Here is a 13454-nt window from a genome sequence, read left to right as displayed (position 1 = left end):
GGCCATAGAAAGGCTTTTATTCTCTATTTTGGTTAGGCCAGGGTGTGACTAGGGTGGCATTCTATGTTCATTTTTTATGTTTTGTATTTCTTTGTTGTTTGGCGGTGTGTTTCTCAATCAGAGGCAGCTGTCTATCGTTGTCTCTGATTGAGAACCATACTTAGGTAGCTTTTTCCCACTGGGTTTTTGTGGATAGTTGTTTTCTGTTTTTGTGTCTGCACCAGACAGAACTGTTTCGGTTATTCCCTTTGTTATTTTTGTATTTAGTGTTCAGTGAATAAAAGTATGGACACGTACCACGCTGCACCTTGGTCCTCTCCTTCCAACAGCCGTTACAGAAGTGGAAACATCTAGGAGCAACAACAGCTCAGCCACGAAATGGTAGGCCACACAAGCTCACAGAACGGGACCGCCAAGTGCTGAAGTACAAAGTGTGTAAAAATCGTTTGTCCTCGGTAGCAACACTCACTAACAAGTTCCAAATTTCCTCTGGAAGCAACATCAGCACAATAATTGTTCCTCAGGAGTTTCATAAAATGGGTTTCCATGGCCGAGCAGCCGCACAGAAGACCAAGCTCACCATGCACAATGCCAAGCATCGGTTGGAGTGGTGTAAAGCTTGCCGATATTGGACTCTAGAGTAGTGGAAAAGTGTTCTCTGGAGTGATGACTCACGCTTCACCATCTGGCAGTCCGACAGACAAATCTGGGTTTGGTGGATGCCGGGAGAACGCTACCTGCCCCAATGCATAGTGCCAACTGTAAAGTTTGGCGGAGGAGGAATAATGGTCTGGAGCTGTTTTTCATGATTCGGGCTAGGCCCCTTAGTTCCAGTGAAGGGAAATCTTAAAACTATCAAATAAATGACATTCTAGACAATTCTGTGCTTCCAACTTTGTGGCAACAGTTTGAGGAAGGTCCTTTCCTCTTTCAGCATGACGATGCCCTCATGCACAAAGCAAGGCCCATACTGAAATGGTTTGTAGAGATCTGTGTGAAATAACTTGACTGGCCTGCACAAAGCACTGACCTCAACCCCATCGAACACCAATGGAACACCAACTGCGAGCCAGGCCTTATCACCCAAAATCAATGCCTGACCTCACTCATGCTCTTGTGGCTGAATGGAAGCAAGTCCCCACAGCAATGTTCCAACATCTAGTGTAAAGCCTTCCCAGAAGACTGGAGGTTATAGCAGCAAAGGGGGGACCAACTCCATATTAATGCCCATGATTTTGGAATGAGATGTTCAACGAGCAGGTGTCCACATGCTTTTAGGCATGTAGTGCACAGGTTGGAACCGGTTCAGGGAACAAAACCAGAAAATAACAAACGTTTTCAAGGAATAGAAACAGAACCAGGAGCGAAAGTGATACATACTGTTCCGGAACAGAACCGCTATTGAGAACCAGTTAATAACGTTACATTCAAGTCATTGTTTTCTAGTCCCACTCAAACGTATGCTGTTGCACCATGGCATCTGGGAAATAAAACACGGCACAACCAGCATTACAAAATATCAAATTTGTTTTATAAAAAAAATTGCACATGCACACCCACACAATATTTTGTAACCCCCAATATAGGCTATTTCTTTTCATAAAGCTAGCACACAATTGCAGACTTTTAAAACATGGTTTTGAAGACACCATGGGGAAAGCTTTGCACAGTTTGATTATAAATTTTTATGTACAAAAAAGGCAGTCTGAAAATCAAGTATAAACATTTAAAAACAATTTACAAATGGACAAAGTACAAAAAGAGCAAGTCACTCAAACAATATGTATAGAAGCAATGACAGACAAGTTATTATGGAAAAGATGTACATCTATTAACTGTAGATTGAAATGCCTATTTGGCTGAGAATTGTACAGAACGTTATACAGAATGCTTTTGATACATTCTTTTTTGGCAGTCTCAGTTCAAATCTCATGTAAGTAGTAGTTCAAAAACAAAACAGTGATGTAAATTGAATGGAAAGATGAAATGATTAACAAAATAGTGTAAGAGGTTCTTAACAGATGGAAAAAGGTTTCATTTCACATACAAACTGGACCAGAAAACGGCTGGACATCTGCATACTCATCATGGATAGTTTTGATAAATATAATACATTGGCTTTCAATTAATCATACATTCACTACTATATGTGCTAGTTGGGGGCTGACACAAATACAATACTTCTGGGCAAACAGAAAGAGCTCAGTTTCATAAATGAAATGGAGTTGGCTTCTGTGAGCATGGAGTCAAATTAGTTGGAATTCTAAGGGTCATTATGGAGGTAGACTTGTCTTGTTGAAATCACAATTTCTATGTAACAGAAATAACTTAATATGACTTACATCCAATGAAGGTTATTCTATCAAACCTTGTGTCTGGGATAAGTCAAACATAACATTCTCCTACTGCATAATGCAAGTTTGGAGTGTACTCTACAAAAATGTTTTGTTTTAAACAAAATGGTAACCAACTGCACATTAATTCACACCATGCTTTGTTGTTGCACAGGAAGAATGCTGATTTAAACTTATCCTGGAAACAGTTGATTGAACCGGCCTTCAATTGCATTTCCTTCTTGTCCATTGTCTTGTACACAAACCTATGTCAAAATGGGATTGTGAATGCAGAATGAACACATTGCAAGTACTGTATATAACACGAAGAACAAAATAAAAGTGCCTTGAATTTTTTGTGCCAAAATAGTGACAATGTACTGACAAAAAAAAAACATGAAATACACCTTTACATTTTCACCACACTTCTTTCTTTTTTTCTCTTTTTGTCATTTTAATGTGGACAGAACATGAAGAGTGTAAAGTCGGGCCTTCTGAAGTTTCAAACAAGCTAATAATGCCCAGGTCCTCCAGAAAACATGACACTCTTACAAGTAATAAAATGCACATCACGAGCTTTGATAAACATCTTTTGCAAAAATATTTCATGTTTAGAAGTATGTATTGCAATGACATGAATGCATACAAGACATAAAAAATCTCCACTGACTGGACACAAACAATTGTGCATTTATAAGGCAAATACATGGAGGTTGGTTTCAACTAGGCATTTCATGACCATTCAACTACTTAAAAAATAAAGAAACTGAATCTTGAAACCCTTTCCTATCTAATGTGCTTGTCCAGAGGTCTTTTGGTGTGTTTGAAGAACTAATACTTGCTGTTAGGAATTGATACTTGCTTATCTGACTTCGGTCTTTCTGGAGATGTAGCATATTTTACCAGTGCACAGATCTTGACTTCAGGTGCTAGGTCATGACTAGTCAAATGTGTACCTGGGCTTGAGTTGAACTGAGAACCAATCTGACAATTAGGTTTGTATGGAATATTCTGTATGGAGGTAAAGAAAACGAGGACATGCTTTTTACTACTAAAATTAATTTAGTACATTTTGCTCAGTGTAGATTCTGTCATCAAATGCACCGACATAGCATGCACATGTGCCTTGCTAACATGTTCTGATAGAAAAGGCCATCAGTTAGCATGTGCTTCAAATGTTGGGTGGGAATGATCATTCTGGATGTGCTTTCAGGTAAAACATGCAAACCTCCCATACAGTTCCCATACAAGGACCTCAGCTGCCTGGCCATAAAACTGCTCTTTTCCTTGCCTCTTTAGGGCCACCAGTAGTAGTCTCATCAAGTATGATGTTGACTGGCCATTCTGAGCTCTATCGTTTGATCTCAGCCCTAAAGAGACTGGTTTAAACACCTCCTATTCTGGGGGACATTGTAGTCTTCAGTCAAACACACACCTACACATTGGCCATTTCAAGATGGAGAATATTTTATCCCATCGCATTGCAGTCCTGTGCTTCAGATAGCAAAATATACATGACCAGAGAGGTTGGCTTATGACATTAAATGTCAAATGGGGTCCCTGGACCTTATTCAAAATACACACTGCAATTAAAAAATAAATGGTTTCTAGTAGACAACAACAGATGTGTAAGAGTACAGCATCTGACTGGTTATTAAATGCCATCAAAATCTTCAACCAGTGGATTTTTTCGTCTCACAGGACTGAACTTACAGTAATGGAAGTGTTTGAGATTTAGGGCTCTATTCAATCCGCATCGAGGAAATTCAGCTTTTCAGCGTGATTGAAATATAAAGGCAATGTACCCGCTTTAGTGGAGACTTCATTCATGGTAAACACAGCTCAATCGGAAATGACCTTTACATTTCTATCACGGAATCGGTACCGCTTCAGCACTACAGATTGAATAGAGCCCTCTATGATGTGGTTGGTAATATACTTCAAGTATATGAAGGGGTTATTTTACAGCGCCAAGTCTTTTCAATAGTTTCTTCCCTTTGGAGAGCAGTCCCTTTTTCTTTTTGGAGGACAAGTCGCGGGGGCCCCTGATGGGACTGCCAGGCCCCACGGTAGCAGGGCCAGTGCCGGGGATGTGTTGGTGCACTTTGGGGTAGGCAGCTCTTCTGGGCGGACTCGATTTTTCCAACGGAACCTAATGGAAGACCCGTAAGGGACAGTTCAGGGGGGTTAAAAAGCCAGCCCTCTTGCACCCCAGTCACTACTCCCTTCCACTCAGTCCATTCTGTCTCAGCAGGGCCACCATACCTTTGGCTTCATCAGTCTATCTCCCTTATAGTGCAGCCCAGTTCAACTTGTCAATGCTCGGATGTCGTCTCTTTAGTGTACTGAGGTGCTGTATACCCCCCCCCCCCCCCCACTGCCATGTAGACACAGTCTGTCATCAAGCTGGTTTAAAAGATAAAGACTTCAATGCCAAAGAATATGTCCACATACTACTGCTCTCTTTACCAATAGCACTGAGATTCTCCAGAATGGCTATCAATGGCAAAGGCCATGCCTTTCACACAAAAACAAGAGATGCAATATTGTATTAACATTATGGGACAACATATGACAGCAGATTTTCTTTTTAAATATAAAGGGCATTCATATACAATTAGGTTACAGTAAACATCTAATATCTACATATTCCTTAATTGTAATCATGAGCTAAAAGGCTTCTTTTCAATTGCACTTAGGAAAGATGTAACCTTAAGATTCCATTAACATGAAACTGTAGTCTCTATCCTTAAGATCCCATTAACATGAGACTGTAGTCTCTAGCACAGTAGTATATGGCTGTAGTATATAACTACATATTAGACGTTAAAAATATGGTTAGAAAATCTAATTGATGCCACTTTCTATGAGAAAAACATGTTAATAGCTCTTTTTGCCATTTTGCATCATTCCTTATGTGAAAGAAAAAGTGCACCCCACCAACAACTTAACAAGGGCATTGTGGAGCGGACCACTATCTCAGGCATCTATGGGTAAAGAAATGCCAATTATATTTTTATCTGATTGATTGGATTGCCTGTCTGGCAGACATTTGATTACCATTGACTTGTTTCGAGCAGTTTGATTAGATTAAGTGTGGCAGGGTGCACTGCTTCAAGGAGAGAGGAGGTTCTATCAGAATGTTAGCTATAGAGTCTGATTGAATGTTACCACTAGTACTACGGGGAGGCAACCTAGACGTGCAAAAATGGCCTTTTAGCTTACCATGATTTACAGCAGGAGGCTTATCTTGAGAGACTGACATTGTAATGTACAACACCCAGAGAAACAACTGAATATACCATGCTTCTTGTCTAATGCATTGGCTAGGGTGGTCGTCCTTAACTTGCTCAGTAGCTCAGTTGGTAGAGCATGGCATTGCAACACCAGGATAGTGGGTTTGATTCCCGGACCACACATACGTAAAATGTATGCACCCGTGACTAAGTTGCTTTGGCTCAAAGAGTCTGCTAAATGGCATATATTATTTATAAGTTAACACAACAACCTGAACGCTTCTACAATAAACTCACGTCAAATATTAGCACGGACATCGCTGATAACTACTTTACTGAGGGAAAATGTACTTACTACGAGTGTGATATGTGGTTGTCTCAGCTATCTATCTTAAGATGAATGCACTAATTGTAATTTGCTCTGGATAAGAGCATCTGCTAAATTACTCAAATGTAAACAAAAACGGTAAAATATGTAAACTGGGATCAAATGTGTCATCTTGGTGTGTTCCACACTATTCTATCACTAATGTTCTGGTTAATTTAAAAAAAGAGAAATATTCAAAATGAATGAACTGAAACATAAACTGGCATAATAAAGGTCATAAAAAATGTGTGTGTGTGTGTGTGTGTGTTGCATACCGGAAACTAAGGGGAACCCATGTCATCTGCATTAGACGAGGGGAGCGTAACCTTGGTATCCTCAGTTGCTCACTTACGTGATGGAAACAGAGCCTCTAAGGTGTGAAATGAACACTCTTCTTCTGTTTTGCCAAGCGGGTGAGGAAAAGAAAAATGCAGTGATGGCATTTCAATAGTCTGCACTATGAGAATGACAAACTAGAACACCAGCCGAGAAACTTCAGATGAAGCCTGCTGTTATTCAAACATTAACTTGCAATTATTTGTTAAACAAAGAATTATAGTCACATTATTTTACAGCTAGTATTATGATTACTTTCGAAATTATACTCTCAAAGAGCAACGTAACCTTCTTGATATCTTGCATGCTATTTTACAAGTAAGCAATATACAAAAACAAGGCTTCGGAAGCAAATACAAAAGTCATACTGTACTAGACTTATTGTTCACTATAAAAAGGTTCAAGGGGAATTCATGCATCATAAAGAGAAAACATACGGTGCTACAGTCTAGATGTTTCATCCTCCAGTACATCAAAACTATTTCCTCTATTAGAGCCTATTTTAGATTAAACACAGGTAATACCCATAAAGCATGTATTGCAATGCTAAATGTGCATGTGCAAAAACATTTAAAAGTAAAAAATTTCTTTTGTTTCTGTTTATTCTCTTTGAGAACGCTATATGAACATGTCCACATTTTAAAATCCTTCACAGCAGTCAACATTAAAAAATAACAAGTACCTCTGTCAAGTATTAATAGTTTTCGTTATATTTCTGAGACATCAACAACGTTTACAGCATAATGCTCCGAAGTCTGACTTCCCATCATACGTTCAGGAATGAAACACTCACAAGCACAGACGGAGAACTAAAGGAGTAAGGAGGTTAAGGGAACGGAAAGGAGAGAATGGATGACAGAGGGCTAGTACTGCGAGAGAGCATGTACCCTTTTGGTCTTTATCCGCGCTGCAGCGTCCTGCGGGTATCGAGAATCTCCACATGGAGTGTCAGTGAGAAAAACCTCAACATCATCAGGCACTTCTTCTAGAAAGTTGGAGGGAACAAGACCTTTGTGTCCATTGAGCTCGCCCTGAGGGATCACAAACACACAGGGTGACTCGCAGAGAATGTACATCGGATTCCACAATATAGTGGACTAGACAAAAGGGATACAAAATTATCATTTGTAATTGTTTATCCTACGACGACTATTACTATCACTGTCATTTCCACTGGTGTTTATTTGCACAAAGCTGGTTGAAGACAATGTGCTCCTTCAATATCATTATGTGTAAGTCACATCTCACATACTTACATAATGAAACCCATCTTCATCAATTTCACCAAAAACTGTTATGACGTCACCAGCGCAGAATGTCAGTTCAGCCTGTCAAAACAGTGAGATGTTCGAGTTAAGTTTGACCTGCTTTCTCTACAACAAAGCAGCTTGAATCTGTTGAAGATTATCTCTACAACCCGACCACATTGGATATTGTTAGGGTTGAATTTGTGTGAAATGCTGTACTTCCTATTCCAATCACTGAGAAGCATTGCAAATCTAGAAGTGTCAATGAAGTCTTGGCAGACTGTTGCAACTATCAAATGCATCAAGTGTTGGATGGTTGAAAACAGGATTGCAACACAGACAATAGGCATACCACACTACTATCTACTATCCACTCCTACAGGTCTCTCCAAAACACACAAACCAAACATAGGAGACTGCTCAACACACAGACCAACCCGAGGAAGGATGCCAGTGCAGGCTATGAGTGAGGGGCTGTGTTCATGAGAGGGGTATAACTGTAGCCTAATCCACCATGTGAAGACCACCTCTTCTGAACACTCCACCAACAGTTACAGAGAAAACACAGAGCGGACGCTCCTCTCACTCACCTCATTCAGCCCGTCTCTCCCGTACTGTGTGGCCGTGCCAATAGAAAGGCGAGAGTGAGTGACACCAGGGGGAAGGGCCATAAGTACAACAGGAAAAGGTTAAGCTACTAATAAATGGGGACTAAATTAATGGTACAGACTGGGAGTAAATCTAGGGAGTAAGTATGGCTGGTGTATTTGTGCAATGTTGGCAAGGCAAGCAGGTAAGTCGTTAGTAACAGGGTAGAACTACCTCTACACCTGACTCCATAACAGCAGGAATAGTCTTCAACAAGGATGGTCCTCCAAAAGCATCATACACACAGTACAGCATACAGTTGAATTATTCTGATGAGCTGTGAGACGTCTAATATAGGAAAAACTGAGGTGTGTATACAGAAACACTGTGAACTGGATAAAATGTACTCCCGATCATATTCCTTTTTCTCAGTTTATAAAGAATCGACTGTCTATTTCTGTTTATAACATGTTATACAATCAAGGGCAGGGACAGAGGTATTGAGTCACATGCATCCTGATGGTATCTGGTCTGTAAATGGGGGTGGAGCCGTGGAGAAGAGGATATAAAGCTAGAGGTCTAGCAGTGCTGTACCTCCACATCCACGTTGGGGGAGCTCTCCCTGGGGTCGTAGTCATACAGGGCCACCATTCTACGTGTGGACGAGGGGTGCTGACGCCCACTCCGCCTGTTCCTCTCTGGACAATCAATAAGAATGATAAGTAACACACTAGAAATACTCACCTTACTACTGAGTTGTAAATTCCCACACTAAAATGACAGAATGTAATGCCTTATGATTAGGCATGAATGACTGTCTATTACCATGGCAAAGGCTGAATGAATGATTCCGTTTCAATGATACATGGTACATGATGGTGAAAGCCATAATGAACACCCCCACCACTTTACTGGAGACGAGCATGTTGGAGACTGACAGAAAATACCCATAATTCCCTACTCAAACACTCATAAGAAAAGTGAAGAAAGGGTGGAAGAAGAAAAGCGTGAAGATGAAGGAAGAGTGCATCTAAAGAGAACACAGACCTCGCTTGGATTTTCGGGACCTGCGGTTTATTGAGCGGCCATCTTTGAAGCGGTCGCAGTTCACTTCACAGGAAAGCAGAGAGAGAAAAAAAGAACGAGGGAAACGATTGTAGAGACAGAGAAATTAGAGTACCATCAGCAAAAACGACATAAGTGTAGAAGAAGAAAGTTAGAGAAAGAAGAGAAGAGAAAGGGAAGAGACAATCAACTGCAAAGTAGAGAGCGAAAGAGTGCCAGAGAAAAAAAAACAGAAAGTAGGAGTCCAGGTGCTGCACTACCTAATTTCTCTACAGGAGTGTTGAGTGGGAGGAAGCCCTGTTTGAGTAGCTGGTCCATCATCTCATCATCCTCAGTCTGGATCTCTGACACCATGTTACAGGGGATCAGACCTGGACGGTCACGGATCTCTGCCCTGTAAAAACCATCCGTGTCCTTATCCCCAAACACCTGACCAGCACAGAGAACAATGTTAGCAGGGGGGAGAGAAAGAGACTGCCACCACCATTACTGTTTTAATAGCAAATTCAAAGTTTAGATGCAGAATTATATCAAATTCTGGGCCTGTCCATTTCAGAGAAATGTAATGACCATAATGCTGTAAGTCAGGGATCATCAACTTAGATTCAGCCATTTCTCTTCAGCAGATGGTTGGGGGGTCGGAACATAATAATTTGTAGACTGTTTGAATTGTAGACAAATTGAATGTAAGAAGCCCAAACAGATATATATTTATATTTTTTGTTGTTGAATTTTTACCCCTTTCTCTCCCCAATTTCGTAGTATCCAATTGTTTAGTAGCTACTATCTTGTCTCATCGCTACAACTCCCGTACGGGCTCGGGAGAGACGAAGGTTGAAAGTCATGCGTCCTCCGATACACAACCAACCAAGCCGCTGCTTCTTTAACACAGCGCACATCCAACCCGGAAGCCAGCCGCACCAATGCGCCGGAGGAAACACCTGGCCACCTTGGCTAGCGTACACTGCGCCCAGCCCGCCACAGGAGTCGCTGGTGCGCGATGAGACAAGGACACCCCTACCGACCAAGCCCTCCCTAACCCGTTCGACGCTAGGCCAATTGTGCGTCGCCCCACGGACCTCCCGGTCGCGGCCGGTTACGACAGAGCCTGGGCGCGAACCCAGGACTCTGATGGCACAGCTGGCGCTGCAGTACAGCGCCCTTAACCACTGCGCCACCCGGGAGGCCCCCAAACAGATATATTTGACTAAAATATAATAATTTCAAACCTTGCTTGCTTTTGTATAAGATCACATATTATGCATGGGAATATGTGGGAACAGATTTCCTAAATTAGAATCACTTGGAGCTGATTCCCTGGTGTTTTTACAGTCTTCTATGTAAAAATATATTATAAATTATATTTGGGGGCCAAATAAAACCACACGAATTTGGCCCGTGGGCCACCAGTTGGTGAACCCTGCTGTAAGTCATCACTAGTCCCTGTTGTTGTTAGTCTGAGTGAAGCATATAGGACTAAAGCACTGTGTGGATCAGGGAAACACCTTGATGATCTGCCCCTCTTTGAAGGGCAGCTCCTCGTCAGCAGCATCAGGGTTGGGGGACATGGACAGGGGGTCGTAGTCAAACAGGGCCACAAATATACGTGCCAAGTCCTCTGGCTCTGACTCTTCGTAGTATTCTGGCGACCGGCGCCCGCGGCCCTGCCCGCCGTACCCATCTGAAACATAGGAGAGGGCACTGCTGCTACTGCCAGCCCTGCTACTGCCAGCCCAGGACAGGCTGGGGAGCAGAGTAGAGTGGGGGGTAGGGGGACGAGAAGATGTCACTTTGTCAGAGCTGATAGACAGGGGAGAGGGCCATGAAATGTATGTGTGAAAAACAGCTTTAAAGGGGTTTAAAGAATGGTAATTCTACACTATTGTGTCCATTGCGAAGTTTATCATCCTCTCAAGGAGCACCTGGCTCAAGTTTTTTTTACAGAGCAAAATCTACAACTTTGAATTAAATGAGAATATGTTAGCAAGATACTTATTTTACAAAGTCTATGCTGTCTAAAAATTGACAGATAGCACAGATTGGCAGTTTTTTCCACACATCTCTGAATGCTGGTATGACAGACACCAAAACAACAAACAGAGTACCTTTATAACACTCGCAGGTACAGTTAGACAGAGGTCAAGTAGGAGAGACGCCAGCACATGTCATGCCAAGCTATGGGATGCAGAGGTAACTAGATGACAATGCACAATAATGGAGGGAAACAGACTGACTGTTCATTGCTGTTTTACCGTCTCACAGAGCTCAACAGATGCATGCGTTCCACTCTTCAAAATGAGGAAGTATACTTCATTATCAATACAAGAGGGGTAAAACCATGCTCACATTAGAAATAAAGTATTAAGGTAAAGGGCAAATTAACATTCCCGAAAGAAATTAGAACATCAAATGCCATAGCAGAAACCTGACTCATCAGGAGCATATCAGGGACAGTGCGGGGGAATGAATCCCCCTGATATTCATTCACTCATGGATTTCCTGGCACAAACGAACCAAATGTTTCAATAGCACAATTCTGTGAACATTTCTGTTAAATGATGTTTTAATGATACAATACTAATGTTTGGTTTAGATGACAGCAGGTTCATCACTGTGCAATGGAGTGATACCAACAAGACACCAGTCCACTTACACATCCAATAGTTTTCCTTCTCACTGGACTGTAAACAATCAGTCATGCAAAATCACAGAGTCAACAGGGGGAGGCTATACGCCCTGGGAGGAGGGCCAGAGAGGAGCAGAGGGAGGGTGTAGAGAAGGAAGGAGGGGGGTCTCAAAGGGAGGCTGCAGGCAGACATACAGGAAGGGGAGGGGACACTCATTCTTCAGCTACAGAAAAAGTGAACATCTGGTCTTCCCTGTCAGCCTAGTGTAAAATTCACACTCAAGCTTTAGACTACCATTCACCTCTAATATCAATTAGGGTTCTTAACACTGTCTGTTCTGTCACTTGCAAGGTTTATTAATTTTGTTCGAGAGAGAAGCTGGGCCACATACCATTATGATGCCATATCCTGTGCCGAGCTAAACTGCCGTGATAGTAAGCATTCTCCTTGCCAGGTGAGAAGTTCCCCTCACTCCCCTCACTGTTACTCTCCATCATGGTGATCTCTACAGACGATACCAATCAGATCACAGTGTTACTGTTAGGGACCCCCCCCCCCCACCCCACACTGCTCTGGCCCACGGCTTGGCTGGACATGCTGCCGGGTTGGGGGGGGGGGGGGGGGGGTCAGGTGGTGGGATAAGGAAACAGGTTGTACTCTGGAGTTCTTCAACGTAAAACAGCAATGCTTTGCACTGTGTGAGATAGAGGGAAGGATTAAAGCGGGCGAGCCCTCTAGGATCACAGTATATAGAGGCTATAGACCGACAACCACACATCTCTTCATTTTTTCTGTTAGAAGCACCAAGTAAACGGTAGCAGCCCCTCCCCCGAACTGCTTATGCCAAGTCAGAAACACCATAAAGAGGTATGAAGATGGACTGAACTCCAGGTGTAGGGGAACACCACTACAGAGAACTACATGGTTGTTTAAGGTCATATGTCTATGGGAGAGATGTTCAGCTCAGCTCACATGAGTAAGGCAACACATGGGGAAAATAAATACACAACAACAGTCCCTGCAGAGGAGGACAGGGCATCTCGTCATGTGGTGACCGCACTAACCAATGGAAGGAACCATCATGGGCCGTCGCTGTGGGGGGTTGCCGCCGTGGAACGGCCTCCTCCCTGAATGGTCCAGCCGGTCGCCATGGGAGCATCCATGGGAGGGGGAGTTCCCTATAATCTTTAGAGGGAGAGAAAATACAGCTTAGGTTCAAATAAACTGCCTTCCTCACAGAACGAACCAGCCATTCAAAAGGATCGCAAAACTATAAGAGCAAATGACGTCACTTCCATTTGTCCTTAAGGAGGCAAAATAAGAGTAATAAATAAACCCATAAAATAAAGAGAACAAACAAATAAATAAACCATCAACAGAACCAAAGTAAATCAACCCCAGACACCACAACAGGATCAGATGTTTAGCTAAAGACCATTTGTTTTTTTTTGTTCTGCTCATGTCTGCTCCTTGATGAGAAGAGGGAGTGAGTGAGTAGAGGAAAGAGAATAGAATGGAGAAAGGCATAGTTAGCTGAGCACAACCAGAATGACTTCAGCCTGGGGCTCAAACCAGAGAGAGAGACTGAGGCCCAACGGCTTCTCATCCAGTTAGTCATACAGGATATATGGGACAGAGATGGGGGCAGGGGAATC

General features: G+C 42.4%; 1 protein-coding gene across 1 annotated transcript in view; it reads right to left on the bottom strand.

Moving 5' to 3' along the window:
* Positions 1-1551: 1551 nt before the first annotated feature.
* The window catches only part of LOC139389641 (RIMS-binding protein 2-like), a 37936-nt gene continuing 26033 nt past the window's right edge, over positions 1552-13454 (bottom strand). The window contains exons 15-24 of the mRNA XM_071136505.1: positions 12864-12984; positions 12191-12304; positions 10678-10853; positions 9433-9601; positions 9155-9217; positions 8702-8805; positions 8110-8133; positions 7529-7600; positions 7160-7303; positions 1552-4485 (exon numbers count right to left, since the gene is read on the bottom strand). Coding sequence (XP_070992606.1) covers positions 4291-4485; positions 7160-7303; positions 7529-7600; positions 8110-8133; positions 8702-8805; positions 9155-9217; positions 9433-9601; positions 10678-10853; positions 12191-12304; positions 12864-12984 — 1182 coding nt within the window. The 3' untranslated portion in view covers positions 1552-4290. The remainder of the gene's footprint in view (positions 4486-7159; positions 7304-7528; positions 7601-8109; positions 8134-8701; positions 8806-9154; positions 9218-9432; positions 9602-10677; positions 10854-12190; positions 12305-12863; positions 12985-13454) is intronic.

This window comes from Oncorhynchus clarkii, chromosome 30, assembly GCF_045791955.1.
Source record: "Oncorhynchus clarkii lewisi isolate Uvic-CL-2024 chromosome 30, UVic_Ocla_1.0, whole genome shotgun sequence".
In the NCBI taxonomy this organism is placed as follows: Eukaryota; Metazoa; Chordata; class Actinopteri; order Salmoniformes; family Salmonidae; genus Oncorhynchus; species Oncorhynchus clarkii.
Note: the sequence above shows the minus strand (reverse complement) of the source record. Positions and strands in the feature narration are given on the sequence as shown.